We start from the raw sequence: 26249 nt of genomic DNA, 5'->3' as shown, positions 1-26249 counted from the left end.
CTAATAGTACGCATTGTATCTATGTATCTGGGCGCTTTTGCTTAGCATTGAACGTCCGTCGGTGGCTTTAACCATCTCTTCGATTTATTGCTCATTTTGCTTTGTGGTCGCTTAAAAAAACTAAAAAAAAAACGTATTCAATGGTCAAGGTCGTTTGCAGTCAAATCGAATACCCACCGACATACAACAAACGCACACTTGAGCTTCAGCACTACCAACAGAAATAAAATATATAAAAATGTTTGTATAATTAAACGCCATTTTAAACAAATAAATTCGCGTCGTCTGTCGTCGCTGCAGATTTTTTCTTGTTGTTGCCGTTTGTTGGTCGCGCTTCGGTTTTTGTGTCGGCGCATTTTTAATTAGCAATGAAATCATAATAAAATAAAACATCTCATGCATAATTGAGTTGCAAGTTGGGTTCATTTTCATTGCCATGTTTATGAAAGAAAAAAGAAACAAAACACAAACTGGCTCAGGTATTCACAACTTACTTATAACGCTTCATGTGGACGAACTTGTTTAGATAAGGTTTAGGTGGAACGAATTTGAATTAACAATTCATAAGCCCAGTGTTTGGGGAGTTATTATTGGGATCGTGACTTAAATATGATTTTTTGGGTACACAGTGCAGAGATTTCTCAACCCTTGCCACTCTGTTTTACCCCAAGGGATTGTTGCTTATAGGGAACCAATTTGAATTAACATTTATTTAAGTTGAGTAAGAAAGCTATAAGTTAGTAAAAGTATAATATTTGATGTTATAAATTTATATTTAATGAAGAAGAGGGTGTTTTTTACCTTACTTCCCCTCTTTCGGTTACCTTTTTATAGGAACAACTTAAACTAACCTTCTTTTAGATAGAAATAAGATCTAATTTTAAAGCGTACTTTTAGATACAGAGATTTCTCAGTCCTTCTAACCTCATTTCCCCACATGGGATCCTTTCTTATAGGGGGCCTGCTTTCAAACTATTTCTATGGATTCCTGTAATTCATGCTGTCGTCTGCTTTCCATCATTCCACATGTTCAACGTTCACAAGCTTGCTTCAAACCAATCTATCTCAAAAACCCTCTCATCTGCCTGCTCCGAACCGTTTTGATATGTGAATGCCTTACACAATCCACGCTTTTGAAAGATCCGCCCGGTCCACCCCCAGAAAATCCCGCCCCCCGTTTTTCTCTACACTCTCGCCAGAGATGCTTTGCTCATTTTGTAAATAGCTTCTTTTAAGTGGAAAGAGCAACAACAAATCAATATCAATTCAAATCAAATAAAATCAACTCAAATGTTTGTACCTACCTATCTAAATGTTACTCACCCATGTGTGTTTTACTACTCGAGAAATGCATTGCCACTCTGACAACTGTATCTATATATCTACAAGTTTAATGCGAAGTACATACCTATATATTGCCTAAATGTTTACTGTATGTATATTTATTATTGCTGCATAATTCACTCATAAATATTTTTTTCTTTTTCTTTTTTCATATAAACGTTTACAAAAAAAAAAAACAAAACTCGCACATTCCACCACAAAACCACCAAACAAAAAAAATCAAAATACAAAAAAAATATAAAACTAAACGAAATGAAAACTGAAATCTAGAAGGATCGTAATAGAGGTTATACATATATGTGCATATGCATATATAGCGACGTTCACGAACTGTCACTGTCACTGAGAGCGATCGATAGCTGTTACTCCATGTGTGTGCATGAGTCGCAGCATCAGTAGCGCACCCAAGGACCAAGGACCTCATCCACATAGCCCATCAATCTCTCAGATGCCAGTGGCGGAACCCCCCCGATAAGGCATCGCATCGAATCGCATCCATTGGACGACGACGAGGACGAGGACTTAAGGACTACTCACAGGACTATAAGGACAGTGACTGACGCATATCCTGCGCTCGTTTGATCGTTCGTTCGCTCGCTCGCTCTATCGCTCTTTCGCTCGCACGCACCAAAAAAAAAGAAATCCAAAACAGATATACCAGAAACAATACCAAGCAAGCCAAAAACCAAATAATACCAAGCTAAACAGACGCCTCATTACCAAACATCGAACGTTTCGTTGTCGTTTAACCAAAATACCAAAAGCGAATCAATACCGAATCAATCCAATCAAATCCAAGCCAATCCAAAACCAATCCAATCCAATCAAATCAAATCAAATCGAAAAAGAAATACTCCAACGAGACATAGAAACAGAACAGTAAACAGTAACAGTTAACAGTAACAGATACCCAAAGCAAACGCAAAAAGCTAAAGCTAAAGCAATCATCAGTCAAAGTCGATAACCAAAACCAGCAACATTCAGTTAAAAATGGCCGAAGACGCTACCATGGAGACATGTCCAAGTCCTGAAATCGGCGACTCACGCAAAAGGCCACTCGATTCCGATCCGGAAAATGAACAAACTAAACGCTCACATTTCAGTTCCGGTAAGTTGACCAAAATCCAATCCAAATCAAATTCCAAATCAAAATTCCAAATCAATATCAATATCCAAATCAAATTCAAATCAAAATCGAATCCCAAATTCATTCCGCCAGCAGAAGGAAAGAAACTGAAAAATATCTCAAATCGCTCTTGCATATCCCCATTATCGTGCTCTCTCCTCAAACTCTCTACCTCTCTATCTCTCTTACTATCTCTCTGTCTCTATATATCTGTCTATATCTATCCAAAAACTCTCGTTCGTTATCTATCTATCCACTGCTCTTTATCTCCGAAGCGTATAAATAACTCATTGAATTTGTTTGCCTAACTTTTTTGCCGATCGTGCCGTTTCCCTTTCTTGTTATATGGTCATGTTGTTGTTACCACCGCAATATATCCCGCCCAGATATACTACTATACTATATACTATATACTATCCTACAGACATATATGTATACCCTGTACCTATGATTTCGTTGCTTTTTTGTCGTTTGTCGCTGTTGTTGTTGCCGTTGTTATTTGTTAAGTTTCAATTAATCAGCACGAGAAATTCATTTGCAGTTTGCCCCCAATACGTTCGATGTCAGTTTTGCAACCGAACAGGCAGACTTTGATTCGTAATTAAGCCAGATATGGCGTATACGCCCCGAGGGCACATCTCTCGTACAGCCCCTGGTACACGTACGTACACGTATACGTACATCTAAAAAAGTGACAACTTGCATCTGGCATTTGGCTGGCGGCAGAATCTTTGCGCAGGATTTGGCGCCGAGACATTGTGGGCCCAGTTTGACCCAATTTACGGAATGACCTCCGCCAGAAATCTCCTGCAGCTTCATCAATGGCCTGCAATTAGAGATGCCAGTCCCTGAGCACTACGCTGGGTGACATTTGAAGAGCTGCTCCTCAGATTAGCATTTGAAAGAGAGACTCCTCCTCCTCCTCCGTAATCCGTAAGCTCCATTGCCAAACCCCCTGTATATATCCATATCCATGCTGTCTGTCTGGCTGACCACGAGCCATTAACTAGTTGCTTTGCATGATTTGTTCGGCTCGAAAACCAGCTGGCAAGCTCCAATCCAAGGTGAGCAGCCACTACGCAATCAAAGTACCTGTCGTCATAGCCACGAAAATAGCAAAAGGTGTAAATGTTATAGAGTCTGCCTGTCTGCCTGTCGCCCCCGCTGGCTTTTGATATTTAGACGGATGGGGCTGCGAACACGTTTTCGAGTTTCTTAATTGTCTGGGGGGGGGGACTCAAAGCGTGCTAGTTCGATGATTGTCAATTGGGAATACAGATACTTAGTTTCAGTTTCCATTCAACAGAGCAGGCTATGTGGTATACGTACTTTTGTAACACAAAAAGAGAAAAAATCTAAAGAAAATTAACGAAAATTCACGTGTTGTCTTAATGTTGCATCAAAATTCTTGAGTTTTAATTCGTCCATTGGAATGCGGAAGTTCTGTTCGAGTAAGTTCAAGTTTGTTAGCTAGGTAAATATGAATATTATCTATAATTTGACGTTATTTTATGGGTTATGTTAAGAACGGCAGCATTTTATCAGCTGTTTGGCCAGTCTGCAGTCAAACGCTTTCAGATGATCCCATATAAATACATAGATGGATAGATACATTACGTGTGTGTGTACAGCTGGGCATTTGTAATTAATTAGCCTCCATTGAGTCTGTCTGTCTGGCTTTTTCTGGACACAGAACAGGTCCATGTCGCATAGACTTTGGGTTCGGGTATTTACCCACGTCGTTTTATTAGTTCTCTGGCAATTTATTTGCTTAGCTGCCTTGACAGTCATTTGTTTTGTTTAATATCTATTTATTTATTTCAGTTTTCTTGTTATTTATGACTGTCATGGCTGAATATCTGTATAGTTTGAGTTTCACGGTGAAATAACAGCTTAAATAGATATTTTGTTATTTTGTACACTATTTTAAAGTCACGTTTTCTAAGCTCGGTTTAAATAAACAACAAATATTATCATAGAATAAATATTTTTAGCTGTGCATTTCCACACGTTAGATGGTCTATTGTATTGTATATGTGGTTTCTTGTCTATACTTTTTTTTAATAAATATTTTATTATTATAATTTAATCGTTTGAGATATTCTATGATGATATAATCTGTTCTATAAGTTGTTTATTGCTTAAACTGGTTTTCATTTGTATTTCATTATCAAATTTAAATCTAAAAGGAATCATTTACATTTTTCCTTCACAATGAAATAGCCTTGCTATTTTTTCTTAATTTTTATTATCAAACTTAGATCTTAGTAGATATTATATATTTTTTTTTATACATTAGAATAGTTTTATTATTTTCCGTGCAGCCCCGACTAGAAATGCGTCAGTTGCTGGGGCTGCTGCAAAGGAAATGCAGTAAAATCGAGGAAAAAGGGGGCGGCGAGTCAGCCTGGTGGAGATGTGGTGCTGCGTCTGGTACTGGGGCTTATGTAATCAGTGCTGGCAGGGCAGCTGGAAAAGCGTGCGAATAGTAGGGGGTGTATTCTACCGTAGAGAGAGGCAGAAGAGAGAAGAAGAGAGGAGAGTCGAGCCGAGCTGTGCTGCTGCTGCTGCTCTCTGCTCGGAAAAACGTTGACAGCACGGCAAGCGGTTGACCTACTTTGATGACAATGCGGGTGCGTACGTGTATCTGTGTGCCTGTGGTCGGTGTTTTTTTTTTTCTTTTTGGGTCTTCGCCTAGGAATTGAAAGGTCCTGCGCAGTAGGGCGCCTTGGAGTCGAACTCGGTGGCCATTCAGCTGCACTGCAGCATTTGGCGCCATTGCAGCCGCCACAGCAGCCGCAGCAGCAACGTCCTTGAGTGGTGGGTCCTGCTCAACTGGGTTGCCTCCTGACTAGCTGCAGCCTTATAATATGGTATATGCTATATGGTATAGGGGCTCAGCTCGGCTGTTGCCTGGCCAAATCTCAAGTGCGTTTACTGCCTAAGGGCTGGTCCTCTCTCGCACTCGCACTCTCACTACTTTTTGGCCACAATCTGTACTGGTATCTCTGTGGCATGTTTTTGGGTTACCTTATTCTTAGGTGCATTCCATTGTTTTGCGGCTCGAGTGGCCAGGCATTTGGTGTGACTGCACTTGTGGAGCATCTCGAGTGGCCTACTAATAACTCGAGGGGTTGGGCTTTCTTTTTGGGGGCCAGTGATTTGGACAAACCCGGCTTCCTTTTGGATAATTGGGTCATCACAGGCCCTTAAATTACGCATACGCAGCGTGGGTCGTTCAGTAGTTGGGTGTGACAGAAGTAAGGCTACACTTCAGCCAACATAGCCTTAAATTACTGGAAGTACTATAAACGTATTTTACACTTCCCTCGATAAGAACCTAGTTATTGTATCTATTTCTGAAGAATTCGCGTTGAAGTACTTACTTCCTGTCTTGGTTGACTAAACTTGTGCCACGAAGTCAATTTGTTTTGCTTAAGTATTCGGAATCGCTTTAAATCTTTCTTTAAGGATCTGACCCCCTTTTTCCAGTTGTCATTTATGGATCGCTAGACACATAGCTTAATTTACCCATTGATTGCTTATTGATTCGAGGGTGAAAACGTGACACGTTCACTCTTTTCGCCGCTGGCTTATCACGTTGGCTCATTCCATATCACATGTTGCCACAGCAGTTTCTATTTTCGACACACGCCCCCTACTCGTGTCTCCGCCCCTGTTTTTTCCCTCTCTATCTCTCTTTCGGCGTTGATAATGAACCGAGTGACATGATGGAGTGAAGTGAGGCAATCAGCGGGGCAGCATTAGATCATATACACAGAGACACAGTCGTCATCATCATCATCATCATCATGATCGTACACTCTGACTCATGAACTCGCTCTCCGGATCTCGCTTGTTTTTCGCCTGTAGATTCTCCAATTCAATTCTCCGGCTCTCTGACCAAACTCTATGCTTGAGTCGCGGCCCCGTCTTCGCGCCGAACGGAATTCTTCAGTGCGGTTTGGTCGTTCGTTTCGTGCGCTCGCTCGCTCGCTGTCGCTCGTTTTTTATATAGACGTAATACCCAGCCAACGCGCCACCATTTGTTAGCCAGTGTTTTTTGTTAGTTTCACGGCTATTTTGGCCAGCAGCATGTTGTTTGCCAGAACCACCACCTCCAGCTCGTCCACGTCGATCAGTCCGCCCATTATGATGATGCAGCAGCAGCAGCAGGATCCTCAGCAACTGGGATACAGCCATCAACTCCATCTTCAGCAGCAGCAGCCAGCCTTTCAGCTACAGCAACAAAGCTTCTGTACGTTAAAAGTATCTGTCGGTTAAAAGTATCTGTTGTTTTTTTTTGTTGACCTTGGTAATTAGCGTGTGCATTGGTAATTATAGGGTTTATCTCATTCGGTATTTGCCAGGAGCTTTGTTAACTGTTTGCCCCTCGAGCACACACAACCACTCGCACACACACACTGCGTATGCGTAATATTCCGATATTAATATTAGGCAACGCGACAATTAACGTCTTGTCAACTGGGTTTATCTAGCGTTTCAAGGTCGCCTCTTGGTTTGTTGTTCTCTCCATTGGCCAACACACACACACACACACACTCACACACTTTTCCATCAATATTAACATTTGCTAATCGCTGAAAAGCCAAGACGAAAAGCCAACCGAACCCACACCACATAGCAATGTATTCAGTTCAATGCCAGTCATAATGATTATTCAAAAAAGCACTAAACAAACGACAACTCGAGTTGAAGTTTGACCTCAACTCAAGCTGGGATCGGATTGAATCGCTGGCTCTTTATCAGTTGATTCTCAAAATCAATTTCGAGTTAGTTGTGTTCGTAATTAACTCAAGAGTCACGCTCCCTCTCAATATACATACACTTGTACTTAGGGCTCTAAAAAAACAATAAAAAAAATATAAAAAATAACAGAAAAAACGTTGACTTGAAAATGCGGGAAGCAAAACGGCGGCAAAGCGTAACCTTGAAATGCGATTTGAATGTGGGCAAACATGTCTCACTCTATCTCTGCGATTGTGTGTGTTCGTTTGATAGAGCCAAAAATAAGTCAAGACACTTCGTGGCCATGCCCAAAAACTGCTCAAGTTTGCTCGGGCTCTGCCCAAGACGAATAAAAAAAAAATAAATAAATAGAAATAAAAATAAAAACACACACACATATATTATATTCTCCACAAAAGCTGCTCCAAAGATACGTGCTGGCATTTTACTTTTATTTTTCTTGGCAACTCGTCTTCTTACTCTTCTGCTGTTGCCCAACTGCCTTGGCTGGCATTTTTGGCGAAAATGTCCGAAAAATTCACGAAAAATGTGTTATTTATGCGTGCCACAGTTTTCGCATTTCTACGGCTCTTCCAGTTTCAACCAGTAGCTTTTGAATATCCACCATACTATCCATACTATCCATTGTGTAATCGGAGTTCGGAGCTCTGGCCAACCAGTTGTTAATTTGGCTGCCATTTGGCAAGAGTTGCAAAGGCAAAGGCAGGTGTTTTTGGCCATTGGCTTGGCATTTCGTCTTCTAGCGAGAGAGCCATAAATCAATTTCAAGAGCCGAAAGGGTTTTCTGGGTATATGTGTGTGAAAGATGATCTCACAAAGGTAGTCAGAAACGCCCACTTTGCATGTTTTTTACATTTTCTTATTTCCGCTTTGGAGTGTGAGTTGGCTTTTTTTCTCCCACTAGTCAGATGACATTTATTTATTTGAGTAATTTGAATTTAGTCATTAATATAGACCCTCCAATGATTAGTCGTGGGATCATTAAAAACGCCCATTTAATGCTTGTGTGGGTTCTGGGGGTAATCAGTTTATTTAAACGGAGTCAAGGTCTTCGAGTTTCAAATATTTAGTGCAATTGGTTATTATGGGCTGTAGTAATTGTGCTCTGGGTAGAGATATCATCGACCTACCCTCACCATTTTCAGCTTCTGCCCCATCATCATCAGCGGACCTTATCAACGGGCATCCGCAGTTTCATCAATTAAAATGCTTTCAATTCGCTCAATTCCATTTGACCATGATATTTGTTACAGCTTTGAATACATCCAAACACTGTGTTGCATATTACCGTTTTTATTATCGTTTTTCTGTTCTTATTTTTTTTCCGTAATTTTATTTTAAACCATTATCGTCCATGCATATAAATGTGCTTGTAATTATCGAAAGCCAACCATAGCGCAAATATAATTATAGATACTACACAAAATGTAAAAATAAATTGATGTGCATGCCACACAGCAGAACGATAAAGTTAAAAACGAAATGGAGACCCACAAAGTATATAAAAAAGAGAACATTTTCAATAATCACGAACAGTTGTTTTTGTTGTTGTTGTCCCCCCACTTAAAGCGTGCGATTAGCAATAATAGCGGTACAAAAAGCGAGTACCTCGAAAGTCGCGTATAATTTAAATATAAATTGAAACTATCCACCAGCATTCCTCCCACAAAACCAATGAAAACTCTCAACCGAACTCAACTCAAATGTGATAAACCCCCAAGCAAGTAAAGCAGTTAAAAAATGTTGTGATAATGCTACGCAAGTAAAGACTAAAATAGAAAAGCCGAAAGTTATTAATCAAATCGAAACGACTGAAAATAAAAGTAAACACAAATCAAAAAACAAACAAAACAAATGCAACATCATCTCAAAAGATCGCCGTCCTGTCATCGAGCCAAGCTTCAAGTATTATAGAACCAACCGACAGCACCTGCAACATCAAAACATCCGATCGAACTCTGAACTCTGATAGCTGAACTCAACTCTACAGCTGAATGGTAAAAGCTTTGGCATTGTTTTCTAAATGTCTTCCATAGCATTTCTGGATGTTGTGTAACCATCGTCATTAACAAACGCCATTATACATGGACATACTATCTCTATATATCGCCATAGCACCAATTGTCATCCTACTACTCTCTCAATGCCTATGTCTGTATATGAATGTGTGTATCTCAAGTATTATTGTTCCGATGCGAAAGATAAGTTGATGAGTTAATAAGTTCCATCCAAGACAGAGGCTGCCAATGTCAAATCCATCCAAGCGACAACAAACAATCAATCGATAATCAATACCTTTGCTGAAGCTTGCTGCTGCCGCTTTCTCTGTCTCTGTCTGTTTCTCACTCCGCCTACTTCTATATATCTATATATAATATCTATATAAACTATATAGTCGCATCGTAATCGTTGTTGTTGTTATCGTACAAAAAATATCTAACCTGAAATCATCAAGATACCAAAATGAACTGGCCCAAGGCCACGCACCACGAACAGAACAAGAACACTAAAATCGCCATCCAAGAACACCAATATATATCAATATCTAATCAATATCGAACGCAATATCGAACTCAGCTCAGCTATCGAATCAAATCGAATTAATTCAAGTTCAAGTTCAAGTCATCCGGAAGTCGAGCGACCTACTAAACCACTGCGAAGTCACCACTCTATCAACCCGATCTATATATCTCTATATATGTAAACTTACAACCACCGCATCATCATGAAGAGCATTATCCCAAACAAACAACCAAAAAAAAAAAGAAAAGCAACAAATGCACAGTCCAAAGCCTTACAAACTGCCATTAAACTCGATGTATCAATAATGAATATATATGCAATTCAGATATCGATGGAGTGCAAGGGGGAGAGAGACAGAAAGAAGGTCCTTGAGATGCTCTATCTCTCTCCCGCTCGCCGATCACTGATCAGAGCATAAAAATAAGAAAAAAAACCTATGAAAAGCCAGCTTAATTTAAACAAATTTTCCATTTCTTTTTCTTTCGTTTATTGAACAAGTTTAATGATTGGAAAGCGGCGCGTAGGTTAAATCGAGACAGAAACCCAAAAAAAAAAATACAATTTACAAAACACATAAGAAATAAAATAAATAAGAACGAGTACAATCGATTCAAGGCAGAATCAATTCCGTCGCAAGCAAACCGAAGACTGAACGGGAACGGCAACAATTCCAATTCCAAGGCAATATTATGGAGAGTATTATGAAGGCGGCCATGGACAGGGCGGCCGAGCAGCTGATGCAGCAGTTTGGCTTTGATTACTTGCAGCAGCAGCTGCAACAACAGCAGCAGCAGCAACAGCAGCAGCAGCAACAGCAGCAGCAGCAGCAGCAACATCTACAGCAGCAACATGAACAAGAACAAGAACCTGAACTAGAGCCACAAAATGAACATCTCACATATCGATATCAGCTATCAACGCCCACACATATGCAGCAACTAGCTTGTAACTATCAGCCACGACATTCCACAACCACGTCGTCGCCCTCATCAACACACAGCAACAACAGCAGCAGCAGCGGCAGCAGCAGCAGCAACATCAGAAACATCGGCAACATCAGCAACATCGGCAATCATAGCAACGCTGCATACTCATTAGCCGTTCATAGCTATAAGCAGCAAGAATATCCGGCTAATCCCAGTAATGTTCCGCACCATCAGATGGATCAGTCGCCCCTGAGCGAGAATGGTTCGCCGAATGCCACGCCAGGTCTCCAGACGCCGCCAGCAACATCGGCCGGCACGGGAGCAACACTATTGGCAGCGACAGCAGCAGCAACAGCAGCAGCAGCAACATCGGGGCCCAACTATAAGACTAACTCCTGCTGGTGTTACGGTGAGTCTGATTAAGAACCACAAAAGCAATCAACATCAGCATAGAACTATCAAATCAAAAGCTGCGCACAACTTCCTCTACTACACCATACATAAAATGTACACCACTTCTCTATCTATATAACTATCGAGCTCTCTCGCTACAACCAACCAACCAACCAAACCAACCAACCAGCCAACCAACAACAGCATCAATCACCACGTCGCCTCATTCTAAATGCCGCCAGCAACTTAAAAAAAAGAATTACCAAAAAAAAATAAGAACAAGAACGCCCAAATGTCAAACGAACCGAACGCCGAACAAGAAGCCACAAGCTATAAATGAATTATCCATTAACATTGCGTTGAAAGTTTTGAAAGAAAATAATCCAAACATCATCAACATCCAGCACACATTCCGATACACAAAATAAAACCGAATCAACAAACACTCATAGAAAACTAAGCAGCAAAAACAGAAACAACCAGACCAGCCAGCCAAAAAACAGCCACAATCGACTATATAAAAATCTCATATGCTAATCGTACGCTTTAATGTGGGCGTCCATTTCAATTTTGAATGTGCCTTAAAATATTATGTCTTATGTCTTACGTATACACGACTTTCCTTCAGCATGCCCTAGTGATTCATGAGTGTTGCATAAAGATTTACGCTCGGATTTTGCGACACAGTGTGTTAATAGGGAAGGAAACTTTTAAATGGTATACTTGGGTATTTATAAGGTTTGTTAGGAATGCCAATTGAAGTTCTGAAGTTAATAACTGAATATAAATTTGATGATGATGATAAAAAACCTAAGAAAAGACATAGACTTTAAAAAATGCAGAATTGTTGTACTTTTTATTTTATTAACCAATCTTGCTAGTTTATAATTTAATTTACTTGCTAGCACTTCAAAAATAAGGAAAAAAATGTTTATTAGCCTTAAATTGTTGTGTATTTTAGTTAGTACATATATCTAATGGCTTCTTTAAATATTTTTTTTATGACAACTCCCGCTGAGGAAATATAGTTGTTACTATCCGAGTGCTTCAAGCACTTATATCTTATAATTAGGGCACTAATCACGAGAATTTATGATTTTGAAATAAGTGTAGCAATGGAATTTTAATTTTTATTGCCTTTAAAGACCTTTTTAAGCACTTCCTGGTGGAGGCAAACAAACGAAGTTGTTCCTGGCAGGATCCAATCGTTTAATCGCGTGCCACATGTCCCCGCATTACGCATACGTCGCGTGGTACGCGACAAGCACTTGCTGCGCGGGCTTTGCTTTAACAATTTGCGTGTTGCAGATTGCTCCATGGCATTTATTGTGGTTTCGGGGGTTGCAGTGCCACAGTGTGGGTAAATGCGATGGCATAGCTGTGTGCCAGCTTGTCGTTAGCCTAGTTTCCCGTCCAATCCTGCACACAATGCATACGAAATTAGTCTCCAGTCTGCCTGCTGCCATCCTGCAACCTCCCGTCGCAGCCACGCCCACTTGCAGCTCAATGGGCGGTCTCTGGCTGCAATGTGCTGCAAGTGTTATTTATGACAGTCACATAATTTAAGCTGCTGCACAGTGTCAACAGCCATGCAGCTTCGCAAAAGCGTTCTTGGCCAGTCCTTGGTGGCCCATAAAGCGCTAAGCAAAATGGCTGTATTTTGTTTTTACTTCCTGCATATTATTTACCCTGCTGCCATCTCCTCTTTTTATTTACGAGTATTTTTATTGTTTTTCCTTATGCATATATAATTTATATTGGGGATATGCACTCTATTCATACGGATAAGTGATAGATAACTGACAGATGCGTCCGGCGCACTTTCAATTATTTCAGTGGCGGAAATTGGCCAGCATGGTGCTAAATATGTGGGCTCAATTCGCTTTCGTTGCACATTGCGAATTCTTAGCAAATCGCATTTTCACACATGCATGCAAAGCAGGGCGAAAATGGTCCAATATGGTCCCCACCAAACCCCCCCCCCCCACCGCATATATCATGGTACATCATGGTATATGTACACATGTTCGCTGTATCTAATTAGAGAAATACTTTTGAAGGACACTCTGCCGCTGCTGAGTGGCAACGAGACCAAGACGACGTCAACGTATGGCATACATTTCACCCTGGGGGAAGAGCAGGGGAAAGGGTATATAGAGTGGGGTCTAAATTTAAACAAACCGAGCACACCGAGTGCCAAGTGGCAGCGGCAAAGTCTTGGGCTGCCCCTCAAGTCACCCAGTTGCAGGTGCAACGCGCTTAGATCATTCCATTCTGTGAGATATACTATTGCATTTTCCATTTTCTGCTCCATTCAGTTGTTGTTCTCGCCAATGCGCTTGTGTAATAGAGCGTCTCCGCTTGACACATTTTATTAATTGAAATTTGTTTGTTTACTCGGCGACTTGAGGCTATGCGATGACGCAGATGATATCATTCATCCCCCAGAAGGTGTTCCACTGCATCAGTAACATCGGCATCTCAACCAGCATCTCCATCTGCATCCATGATACGCCACATTCACTTAGCCCTTTACTGGCAATCCCCCACTTATAATCATTGTTTCTGTCTTCTTTTCTTCCATTTCAGGTGAGTCAGTTTGTTCTGGAATTGAGGTTGAAATTGAAAATAATAACAATAATCATATTCATCATGGTAAGCTTTGTCACACTTTCATTAAATACCATTAAATCCATCTTTGTCTAGCCAAAAACGATCGACTAATTCAAGATTAATACCGACTAAAAAGAAAAGAAAATATTTTTAAACCGTAGCTCTATCGTTTCTTTGTAACTAGATCGCTGTCTGTTTTTTCCGCGCTTTTTGAGCTTGACTTTGGGACTGCCAACGTGAACCACCGATTGTGTGACCCCACTGACCACCGAGCACATTAACCTTCGACCCTTTGACCGACTTTTGCTTTGACTTACATTTTTCGTACATATTTCGTTTTTGCTTTTTTTCGTGGGTTGCCCAAGCGGGCAATGTAGATGGTAATTTGCGCGGGGCTCTCGTTTTTGTTTACAAAATTTTTTAAACATTTTTTTTTTGGCCAGGCCAAGCCAACCAACGACCTTCGAAGGAGAAAAAAAATAAACGGGTCTTTCATGTGTTTCGTGTGTCGCCAGCATTGTCTGTTCCATCTCATTTCGAGCGCACATCTCCCTCATGGCTTGCCCACCACCAAAAAAAACCTAGAAACCTACAAAAAACAGACCACAGTCGAACACCATTTGCCTGCACCCACATAACCAATCCATGCCCACACAGCAGTAAACCATGCCTAACCAAGTCGAGATCTATCTGAGAACTATAACCAATCCAAAACTAACCAAGTTTATGCTGAACCTTACGAACGTCCCTCGTTGCGAGCGTCCCAGCCGAACGAACAAACGATCGACGCTGAAATGCTGTTATTATTTTTAATTTATAACCTGCCGAATGAGCTAGAAACTAGATCTAACTAACCCAACAATAACCAGATAACTAGATTGTATGCAACCAGCCAAGGGCACACAGACTACTAACCTGTACAACAACAACTAACCCCTAAACTATTTTCAAATTAAAAACCAAAAAAAAAAAAAAAAGAAACCAAATCCCAGAGATTCCCCCGAGACTAATCCACTGGTCGCCCTGTGAACTTTGAACTTTTGCTTGCAGGTGAGACAACGTATCACATGAAAATACTGGTGCCCGCGGTGGCCTCCGGGGCCATCATCGGCAAAGGTGGCGAGACGATCGCCTCCCTGCAGAAGGACACGGGTGCTAGGGTCAAGATGTCCAAGTCCCATGACTTCTACCCAGGTGAGACTTCCTATATAATTTATATCCCCTATCTCTACTAATAATATATGTATTTTATAGGCACCACTGAACGCGTGTGCCTGATCACCGGCTCCACGGAGGCCATCATGGTCGTGCTCGAGTTCATCATGGACAAGATCCGTGAGAAGCCCGACCTGACCAACAAGATCGTCGACGCCGAGTCAAAACAGACCCAGGAGCGCGACAAGCAGGTCAAGATCCTGGTGCCCAACTCAACGGCCGGCATGATCATCGGCAAGGGCGGTGCCTTCATCAAACAGATCAAGGAGGAGAGCGGCTCCTATGTCCAGATCTCGCAAAAGCCCAAGGATGTTTCGCTGCAGGAGCGATGCATCACCATCATTGGCGACAAGGAGAACAACAAGAACGCCTGCAAGATGATCCTCTCGAAGATCGTGGAGGACCCCCAGTCGGGCACCTGCCTGAACGTCTCCTATGCGGACGTCAGCGGCCCGGTGGCCAACTTCAATCCGACCGGCTCCCCGTATGCCACCAACCAGAATGCCATCAACTCGAGCACCGCCTCGCTGAACTCCACGCTGGGCACCACGATCGGCGGCGCCAACTCGGCGGCCAGCCTGCTAGTCAACGGCACCGGCATCAACTTGTCCATCAACCTGGGCTCACCCAATCCGGCGCCCAATCTAGCGGTTGCCACTCAGCTGCTCGAGCATATTAAGGTTAGAAGGGGGTTGCTTTTAGGGTTTCAGAACTAATTTCCTTTCGATTTTGCTCTATATCTTGTAAGAATGCGAGATTTTAATACTTTTAGGTCCGATTTGTCAGTGTCATGCTAATCACATTGAGAAATCGGTTTTATAATTCGAAGTTGCTATTATATTTAAAGATCCAGCTTTTAGCTTTTGATTCCAATTACTGAAAAGGAAGTTAAATAACCAATTGATCCCAATATAAGTGTAATGAAATTGGATATATAACCAAATCGAAGGAGACTTTAGTACCACCTAGCAGATTAATACCTTCCCTTGTACACCTGGCGTATACTTAATCTGTGCTTTGTTTTATTCCCAAACAGGTTGCCATGCGCGGCTCTGGCTACTCGGAGACCGTGACGAACGAGGTCGTCTCCGCCCTGGGCGTGCTGGCCAAGTACGGCGTCCTCGGGATGGGCGTGGGCGTGCCGCACACCAATGGGGCCCACTCCACGTTGGGCAACTTCCTGGGGGTGACGACGCTGGACCAGCAGACTGCGGCCGCCGCGTCCGCGGCCACCGCCAGCAATGTGTTCGGTGCCGTCGGCCAGGTGAATCTGGAGCAGTATGCCGCAGCAGCGGCCGCTGCAGCTGCCGCCAGCCGGCCGACGCAGTCGCAACTGGACGCTGCCGCGGTGCAATTCGATCCATTCCGCCATTTGGGCTCGGCCACGGCGCCGGGCGCCACGCCCGTCTCGCTGAACAACAACAGCTTCGGGCTGACGGCAGCCACGGGAACGGCGACCACGGCGCAGCTGGGCGGACTCAGCAAGAGCCCCACTCCGGGCGACCTGAGCTCCAAGGACTCGAAGAACGTCGAGGTGCCGGAAGTGATTATCGGCGCTATTCTAGGTGCGCGTCCATACTATTATCCCTACTAAAAAAAAATTGCAAAAAACCCAACCAACAGAGAACCAACAGCACCGCAATTTTCTTTACCCCTTATCCTATATCCCCCTATCCCAAAAAAATCCCGTTTGACCCTTGGCACCTGTGAAAATAATGCCGGTGGATTAAGAGTTCCCCCATCCCGCTTCCATTTTTGATTAGCCATAAAGACATTAGAGTTATAGAGTTATATAGCCAACCAGACACAGGCACTTCATTCCAAACTCATTGCAGAGATAGAAAAAGAGAGAGTTCGATAATATTGAGTTTAATCCATTTAATCCATACAATACATTCCGTGGGACATTCCGTTAGACATTCTTCGAAGGTTTTCCTAATAAATTCATTCAAACTTATAGCGAAATTTCTAGTCAAGTTCTTGCCTCTCACCCATCCGCCAGCATATGATCCCCCATGATCCCCGCGATGATATTCCACCCTGGACCCTGGACCGCTTGATGATCCCCAATCCCCCCATTCCGGAAATACCGACCCACTGAAAATTCGCACAGAACAGCAGCATCCGTTAGCTTAAGAGAGCAGTAGGTAGCAGTAGTAGCTATAGCAGTTAGGTTGTAGGTTGAGCAAAGAAAAACCCATTCACTTTTCCATTTTGTTAAGGCCTAACGAATTTTAATCGATATATGGCTAGTGCAATTCTTGGGTAACCATGCGTAAAATATTATTAAATTGTTGGATTCACATGCATTCGTTGTTGCGCAGTTAATTTTACCTCAGTGTCAGTTGTAAGGTCGTTAGGTCATTAGGTTAGGCACACTGACCCCCTTTTTGCAGCATATTGTCTTTCGTTTTTTGGTTTGTCTTTTATATAATATATAGTTTTGGCGTCCCTAACCACCTTACCGCTATACAAGCCCAAACATAATATTATATATTATATACGTTTATAACTATTATATCCACATATTTTATCCATACTATCATTTAATATCTTTAAAAAAATATTTAACATAAATCTGATGCAAATATTCCAGGTCCGAACGGTCGTAGTTTAGTTGAAATTCAACATGTTTCTGGCGCAAATGTGCAAATTTCCAAAAAGGGCATATTCGCACCTGGCACTAGAAATCGCATTGTAACCATAACTGGTCAGCCGAGTGCCATTGCCAAAGCGCAATATCTAATTGAACAGAAAATCAACGAGGAGGAGGCAAAGAGGGCGCGACAAATTCCATTAACCACTGTTGTGAATTAAACAAAACATGAGAATCCGAAATCCGAGTAAAGCAACCAACCAGCAATCTTAACAGAACAACAAACAAAAGCAGGCAAAAAGCAAAACAACAACAACCAAACTACCCAACAACCCCTTACCCAAAAAAAAAAAAAAATGAAAATCACACAAGCAAGTTTTTCCTCTCAAATTTGTTAATTTCTTAAAAAAAAAGAGGATGAACATACTAAACTAAAAAACCCGATTTCTAAAATATTACGAGAAGGGATAACATAAAAGGAAACACCAATTGTTATGCGTGCAGCTAAGAGTTAAGCAATTTAAAAAGAAAATAATAGTAATAATTATGTATTGCAAGACCCATACACTTTTTGAGTAAAACTGTTCCAAGGCCTTCACCTCAAGAGATTTGCTTTAATATTATAACAACAACGCCCTTTAAGAAAGCGAAAGGAAAAACAGTGAAAATTTTGTATAGATACTATGTACTACCCTTCTCTACGATACATTGTTGCATTTGTTTGTCACGCTCGAAACTTTAAAATCGAAAAACAAGTTATATTGCCAATTGCCAGTTAGACACAAACTAGTTGCGAAAGAAAAACCGAACCGTTTGGGTTTTGTTTGTTTGTGATGCGTATGTTTGCGTTGCGTGTTTTGTTTTTGTTTTTGGTACTCCCGACCAAGCTATACGATACGATATACATGGGGCATATATACATATGTATATGTACACAGTTGTTGAGTCTTGTTTATATATATATTATCTACACACATATGCCCATACATATATATATATACATATGCCACCACCCACTTACACACACACCCCCCAAAAACCCAACCCACACACCTAATTATTAGCATTATGTTGAGCTAAAACGATAAAAAAATGTATAATGAGCGAGCGTTTTCAGTGAAAACTTCAGGTGATTCTTACCCTCGAAATAAGGTAAATATTTTACTACACCCCCAAAAAAAAAAATCAACAAGAAAAACACTTGCTATTACAACCACAACAGGCTAGTGAAAAATACAATTTCAAAGAAAATACAAGAAAAAAGAGTGACTTTGTTGACATTTTCCGTGATTTCGTTAAAGTTTTCTGTTTTTATCTGTTCTCTGTTGTTGCCCCTCTCCATAATTGCTTATCGCTGTTAATATCTATCTATATTCACCCACGATTCTGCAGCCCGACCTCTGTATATGAACACTTTCGGAACGCTACAGTTGATGTTGATCTTGATCATGATAATGTTGTTTAGTTTTAGAGACGATCCTAAATGGGATCGAGTGGTGTTAATGTGTTGCGCGCGCACGTGAGTCTCCTTTTGGTTTTGATTTTGTGCTCCCGATTTGTTACTTCTTAAATCTTTTGTTTTATATATATTATTTATGAAAAAAAAAAACACATTGCGATTTGTTAGTTGCCAGTCTGAGAACTGCACTCCTTACTTTATTTTTTTTGTCATTTTGCGTTTGTTACCCACATTTCTTTGGTAAATTTAGCACATTTGTTTCTTACATTCTAATTTTAAGTCTTACATTTTCTCTCACCTAATGCATCACAAATATCTTAAAAACAAAAAAAATATATGAAAACATTAAGAACCTTAGCAAAACCAACGTTTCTTTGTAAAATATTCATTTTCATTTAGGGGTTTCTTCATATTACGTCAAAACAAACAATCCACCAAACAATTTCCCTTGTTAATTTTAAGTATTGTGCAATTATTAAACATTATTTCAACAAACATTTCACAACAATTATATGTACATATCTATCTAGAAACGCAGTGTAAAGACAAAAGAGATGTTAACATCACATTCAAAAATTTTCCCTATTCATATACACACACACAACACACACACAAGGACAAAAGTACCCATACGAACACCACTCACCTACAGAGAGAGAAATGCCTTACTTGTAATGAAATTTTTCTTGTTTACTTTATTCCTTACACATATAATTTAGTTTAACACTTCTTTTCGATAAATAAAACGAAGATGAAACGAAATTTAAATAAAATTTGATTAAAAAACCTGCTACGTTTATTTTCTTGTTTAATTTGGAGCGTTCTGCGCACCACAACCGCCACCGCCACCGCCACCGCCATTACCCACCCATCAACCACCCACGAGCGCTAAACCACCACTAACCCAATCGTATCCCCAAACCAAATCAGTCTACAACATTATCATGACCAATCGAAATCAACTCAATCAGACAGTCAGTCAGTCAGTCTATCAGTCAATCAGTCAACCACTTCTTTGCTCAGTTCGATAACTATTTCGACTTCGATTCAATCACTGAAAACGCTCATCACCGTAGTGAAATGATAAAAGTAACAAACAAACCACAACGGCAACCAATCCTAAGCTAAGTCTATATATTTAAGTTAAAAGTTGTTCTTATTAATTTTTGCTATTATTGTTAAAACTTACCTACAATTGTTCTTATTTGTGCAATATTTATATAATACGATTAAAATACAAATCAAATGGAAAACAGAAGATAATTATAACAAAAAAACGAAAAAGATCTATAAGCAAACTAATGAGAAATATGGAAACAAAAAAAAAAAGAGAGTAAATTTGAAAGTACAGTCGTAAATGCTAGTGTGCCTTGAAATATGCATTAACATCCAAAAAGAAAACAAAACGAAAACGTAAGGGGAAGGAATAAGGAAAACGATGTTGGTGTTTTATTTAGACCTATTATTTTATGAGTATCATAAAGAAAAAATCCAGAGATCGAGACAATTTGAAAGTACATACAATGCAATAGACCGTCTAAGAACAGCAGAATTCCACAGTAAGAACTTTGAAAGAAACGTAGCTTAACAAACAACAACAGCCAAGATCACAACAAGCATAAAAACACAGATCCCCCTTCGTCCACCCCACAAAAACCAGTCAACCAATCAATCAGCCAATCAGTCAACCAGTCAACCAACCAATCAACCTACCAATCCAACAACAAACGAACATTTATTTCGTCTTCTTCGCCTTACTTCAGAACGGGAGAGCAACGAACACCATTTCAAAGCCCCCATATAATCAGAATCAGAATCAGAATCGAAGCACTATATAGTCGTATCTATCACAGACACAGACACAAACGCTCACGATCCCCTGCATACGCCCACACACACACACACTCACATGAAACACCTGAAGAACACACCTGAGACACACCTCTCCCATACATTCACACATTCGTACTAAATATCAGTATCACATGCGCGTGCTCACTGAGTTATGTTTAATGTATGAGTTTTATATGATATCTAAACATAGTTGAGGAAGGAAGGAGAAATAAACACAAATATATATACTTATATTTGTACTGGATCTGTGATATGTATTTAAAAACAACAAAAAAGAAAAAACAACAAAACAAAGCAAAAATATATTTATTAAAAAAAAAGAAGTCAAACGATACTTGAAATTAATTATGAAATAATTAATTTTTTAATGAGACAACTAAGAGAAAAGAAAAGCTTTACTTGAAAAGCAAAAGAAATCTCCCCGAAATCAAGTTCTCAATTCAATTCATCGATGATGCATGGACGGTCCGAGAGAGTCACAGTCCCCACCCCATATGCATATACGTATTCACTGCAAAAGGTCTTTGCCGATTCCAACTCCGTTTCTCAGAAATGTCCGATTTGTGATCCAATAGTATCCGCATCCGTATCCGTATCCGTATCCTCCTCTCCGAGGCTGAGAGGGCGTGACGAAGTGGGGGAAGATAGGAAAATGGAAAATGGAGATACCCGGGGCCGTCTAACCGATCGGATGAGAGTCAGATCCGATCCCATCGGTTCCGGTAACCCGCGTCCCGCTTTCGACGTGTTTATGCTTGTTTGGATTTTATTGTTTGAATGCGTTTGTTATTTGCTGTACAAATTGAAGCTTCACGCAACCCGCAGGCCCACATCCACATCCGCGAGATAAAAAAAAACACCAAAAAATCTAGAAATGGTATGTGGGTGGCCATAGCAACCCAGTCTGCCCCAAATCCAAGCTGCACCATTAGGCCGCATGATTGCTTTGTGCTTACCATCGATACAAATACAACTGTTACTGCCACTGGCACCCACGAAACCCACTTATCAGGCACATTTGTCATGCAACTCATCCTCTATATCGCCACCCCTCTCCCAGAACACCAACTATCCAACTAACTATCCACTGCAATCATACGAAACTAGAAAACTTTGGAAGGACGTGCGCATTAAGTTCTGTTCACCAGTACTACACACACGGGTTCAGCAGTTTTATTAAATTATATATTGAAAGGCATCTATAACAATAACAATGGAGGAATGGATAGATGGTAGGGAAAAGAAAGTAATACAGCTGTTATTTCAACGACGGAGTCTATTAGTGTTAAAGTAGTAAACATAAAAGCAACTTTTATTAACTATATACATACAATACATAAATATCTAAAGTAATTCAAATTCGACTTTGAACATTTAAAGAAAAAAACCCAACAAGAACAACAAGTAAATGCGAATGGGCAATGTGTTTTGCTCTTCGAAATGAAATCCGTATGTTGCTAAAATACAAATATGTAAAGAGGAGTTCAATTTATCAATCAAATCTCGTATAGTACATACATATATTACATACATACATAACTACATACTTAAAGCGAAAAAAAAGCAAAGTAACTTTATTATAATTTGTTATGCTTTGCCACCCACACTGTTATTAGAACAATTAAACATTACGATGCGTATGCATTATATTATAAATGTACACACCCCCCATATGCATATACCTGTATGTATACCTACATATACTAAAAATCATAAACGTACATGGCAGTCGAGCAGAGCAGAACGTAAATGAAATGATATGTTTGCGATTTGATGCGAACTTTGCTGGTATTGATAGGTCGGAGAATCGAATCGGAGAACTAACTGAATCATTATATAACCTCATATAGCATTGTATGTATAAATCTATCGGATTGGCCGACCCGGCTACGGAGAGACGTTCATTCAGCAACCACAACAGAAGCATACAACATTAGTAAAATATTAAATACTATATATATACACATACACTAAAAGTATAAAACGTAGTCGTTAGTGTGATAAATAAAATTAATATTAATTAATTCAAGCAAATAAAAGCGGTTTAACGATTGAAAGAAAAGAACCCAGTAACCCGAAAAAAAGGTCCGTGCAGGGCCTCACTTTCCCAAAAAAAACATCGATCAGTGCAGCTCGGCACGGACCCCAAAAACTATTTATTTACCTGCGTTTCCATTTGGCACAGTTTCATTTAGCACACATGGGTCTACATCAAAAATATGTAAAGTAGCCGAAAAGATTTTAAACTCTCTCAATGATCGAAAATCGAAAACAGAAGAAACCGATGCACCAGATATTGCTGTGCAGTATTGGAGGTGCTGGAGAAAAAGCGTAGACGTAATGCCGTTAAATGATCCTAGCCTAAGTCATAATTCATAAAACTGCATCACAGTCATAGTGAAAAAAACACAACAACACCATATATAAATGAAATCTTATTCAGTGTACAAAATAGTTAACGGAAAAAGAATATTAACTTTCGGATCGTAACAAGTAAAAATCGAATTTTCGAGTCTTCTTCACTTAAACACTTTCGCAACCAAAAACCTAAGAAGTTGCATACGTGAGTACCTTAGAGAACAGAAACAAAAGTTACATAGAAATTACGGCCTTCACGATATCTGGCCAATATCAAGAGCAACAGATCCCCGAAAGTCCAACATTTCGCTCAACATGTAGGAATTATTTTATACAAGCGATTAGAATTTCAAATAATTGATTCGATAGCATTACCTTGGGACCCTCTGGGAGTTACTTAGGAGATCCCCGGTTGAGAAACACTAGCACACTCTTCACTCAACGTCAAATCCCGTTGCACACTATATAGGAATTACGAACAGCAGCAGCAGCCACACTTTTCGATCTCTCAATAGGTTTATATAGACAAGAATTAATAATAACGATATTGACACTGATCGATATGGTCATTCGAAAGCGCGGAACATTAGCAAAAAGCAAACATCATGGAAACTCATTCAAAAGTAAAAGTACTAAATCTTTTATGATTTGACTGTGATAATAATAATGACAAAATGAGAAATGAAGTCGGAAGGTGTAAACAAATTAACGTATATAGAGTATTTAAATGTATGTAAATACAATGCCGCCTATATAGGCTAAGCGAATGTAATATTAACCTAGGTGCGAAAAAAAATGGAGGCTCCAAAAAAATAACGTGGCAAACAGATCCATCGATTCGGTTTGCGCGATTATTGTGGAGCATGTAGCGAATCGTGTTTAAATAGCCGAAATAAGAACGAAAATACATTGCGCAGAGAAACAAGTTTTACTTATACATATTAGCAAAATATTTAAATAAAATTTTAGCAAACCAAATCCCTTTCTGAGTGCAAATGAACCCAAAATAAGAAGGAACGTGAACGTGTCCTAATTGAAGTAAACAAATTAAATGCAAAATGAAATCAACGATATTTAGTTATGCTCTATTTACAAAGTATAATCAATTGAAGTTTTTTAAAAATCAAGTAGCAAAGCAAACGATTTTATAGATTTATTCATTTAGCATTTGAAAATCGCAATGGGAAAAGATCACACATAACCACGGTATAAAGTAGGTTTTCTTTATTTATCAATTTCATTTTACGAGGTATAGATTTGAAAAAACAAAAACCAAAAACCAAAATGTAAGACAAGTAACAGAAAAAATAGTCTAGTGAAATCTTTAAACAATTAAATCAAAAGGTATCCCTACAAGAAGATTCTTTAAAGTAGCTCATTCAAGTTTTAACAAATCGAAAAACATAATTTTTGCAATTAAAGAAACGATAAGAAAACTTGTACAATTGCGAACGAAAAGTATGCAAACAGTTACTCCTCTCTACATACATATATATGCATAGCTATATAACCCCAAGTGAATCATACTCGAACAAAAAATGAAAATGAAAATCGAAATGAAAATGAAAATGAAAATGATTATGACGATTATAATGCAGATTGCGACTAAAACTTTACGGTAATGGCGAACTAAACGGCCAACAATAAAATGAAAGCTAAGCTAGGTAGGCGATCGATCGGTACCGATGTTAGATACAGTACAGAACATGCATGTATATCGAATGTAATGGTTATGTTATGTAATGCGTACGGCGCATCTGTATGTATGTAATAGTATTTATAGTAAAATTTGTTGAATACATATATACACACGCAGACACAACCACAGAGACACAACTCCAACCAGGAAAGCCAATAAGTGCATACTACATACACAGAAACATTATAAAGATCCGCATCCAGGATGGAAAATTAGAAATGCAAAGTTAGGACGGTACATAAATGAATTACGTGAATTACACATTACACATTTAAGAACGATTATATAAAAATGACAAAACTAATAAAAATTATATTATAATTCAATGAAGTTTTACTTCGATTTGGTTCTGGGTTGTAGAAGGCTGTTTAATATACGATATCTGTTGAATCTTTTTAAGAATTTATATGAACATATTGTAGGATTTGTTTATTTCTTAAGAAACTCCGGTGGACAGTCGGGCTGAGTACTGGGATGAGTGGTTTTAAAAGCTTTCAGTAGTTGTAGTTCTTGATTTAAACGAACTATAGTTGGATATGGACTCAGGTCAACTTTATATCTACAAATTAGAGTAACTATTTTTAAGTGGTTCGGGGAAGTCAAAACTTATGGGTCTTACCTTCTAGCATTGCGAACCTGCGGCACAAGGCAAAGATCCGCCATGGTAAGCTCATCTCCCACACAGAACTGGCCCGCCGATTGGGAAAGTATCTTTTCCAGACCTTGAAATCCATGGGAGATCCAATGTTGTGCCCATTTCAAACCCTGATCCTTGCCTATTTGGTCCAGGACTGCAATATTCTGCAGCGGCTGAATACCCGAGCATATAAGCTCCACAATTTCCCGGACCTTTGCTCTTTTTACCGGATCTTGGGGCAGGAGAGCAGGTTGGGGGCGAGTTTCCTCTAGGTAGTGCATTATAGCCACCGAGTCGCACAGCGTGTGTCCATCTATTGGGGTAGAGACTTAGGATTGCAAAGAAAGAGTGCTCATATTACTTACCAATCTTTAAGGACGGAACCTTCTGCATGGGATTTACTTTTCTATATTCATCTGTGTATGCATGATCGCTCACTGTCCTCGTCAAAGAAGTTGGTTTAGTTTCGTAATCTATCTTCTTAATCGCCAGTGCTATGCGCACTCTCCAAGAACAAGAGCTCGACCACAAAGAATAAAGGAGGGGCTTCGAATTTGTTGACATACTTCGATTTAAGAACGTTGATCCAGGAGATCTGCATATTTGCGCTAGTAGCATGTCCAATTGTTTAACTACTTCCGTTTTAAAAATAAAATAAAAATCCTAATAATCAGTAACCCAATAAATGCAACTGGTGAAAAAACCTGTATACTAAATGATAGCAAATCAATGCACA

General features: G+C 39.8%; 3 protein-coding genes across 23 annotated transcripts in view; 1 reads left to right on the top strand and 2 right to left on the bottom strand.

Moving 5' to 3' along the window:
* ps (RNA-binding protein Nova-1-like protein passilla) overlaps window positions 1-17869 on the top strand; it is a 31760-nt gene extending 13891 nt beyond the window's left edge. For 2 of the 20 annotated variants that reach the window (XM_070996134.1, XM_070996136.1), the window contains 8 exons: window positions 1615-2452; window positions 8896-9237; window positions 10262-11098; window positions 13672-13737; window positions 14746-14889; window positions 14950-15590; window positions 15947-16475; window positions 17507-17869. In XM_070996134.1, coding sequence (XP_070852235.1) covers window positions 10453-11098; window positions 13672-13737; window positions 14746-14889; window positions 14950-15590; window positions 15947-16475; window positions 17507-17727 — 2247 coding nt within the window. In that variant the 5' untranslated portion in view covers window positions 1615-2452; window positions 8896-9237; window positions 10262-10452 and the 3' untranslated portion in view covers window positions 17728-17869. Of the gene's footprint in view, window positions 1-1614; window positions 2453-3788; window positions 3922-6423; window positions 6729-8895; window positions 9238-10261; window positions 11099-13671; window positions 13738-14745; window positions 14890-14949; window positions 15591-15946; window positions 16476-17506 lie in introns of those variants that run through there. The other 18 variants (XM_070996138.1, XM_070996137.1, XM_070996135.1 and 15 more) reach the window with 17 other exon arrangements.
* The window catches only part of RpL34b (Ribosomal protein L34b), a 195028-nt gene that overhangs the window by 32225 nt on the left and 136554 nt on the right, over window positions 1-26249 (bottom strand). Inside the window, exon 1 of one of the 2 annotated variants that reach the window (XM_070996147.1) lies at window positions 12779-12782. The exons of the other annotated variant lie outside the window; for it this stretch is intronic. The gene's annotated coding sequence lies outside the window, so the exon portion shown is untranslated. Of the gene's footprint in view, window positions 1-12778; window positions 12783-26249 lie in introns of those variants that run through there. 2 annotated transcript variants of the gene reach the window in all.
* LOC108016110 (probable maleylacetoacetate isomerase 1) lies at window positions 22647-26156 on the bottom strand. The gene is made up of 3 exons (XM_036817054.3): window positions 25879-26156; window positions 25496-25826; window positions 22647-25435 (listed from the first exon to the last, which is right to left on the bottom strand). The coding sequence occupies exons 1-3, from the start codon at window positions 26129-26131 to the stop codon at window positions 25306-25308; spliced, it is 714 nt and encodes a 237-aa protein (XP_036672949.3). The 5' UTR covers window positions 26132-26156; the 3' UTR covers window positions 22647-25305.

The sequence above is a fragment of the Drosophila suzukii genome, chromosome 3 (genome assembly GCF_043229965.1).
Source record: "Drosophila suzukii chromosome 3, CBGP_Dsuzu_IsoJpt1.0, whole genome shotgun sequence".
Lineage (NCBI taxonomy): Eukaryota > Metazoa > Arthropoda > Insecta > Diptera > Drosophilidae > Drosophila > Drosophila suzukii.
This window is presented reverse-complemented; position numbering and strand designations above follow the sequence as displayed.

Excerpts from the sequence above, each read along its gene's own strand:
- LOC108016110 (XM_036817054.3), bottom strand. The coding sequence starts at position 26,131 with ATGCTACTAGCGCAAATATGCAGATCTCCTGGATCAACGTTCTTAAAT. Across the intron at positions 25,827-25,878 it reads GGTTCCGTCCTTAAAGATTG|ATGGACACACGCTGTGCGAC; the intron begins GTAAGTAATATG and ends CTACCCCAATAG. Across the intron at positions 25,436-25,495 it reads CAGGTTCGCAATGCTAGAAG|ATATAAAGTTGACCTGAGTC; the intron begins GTAAGACCCATA and ends TCTAATTTGTAG.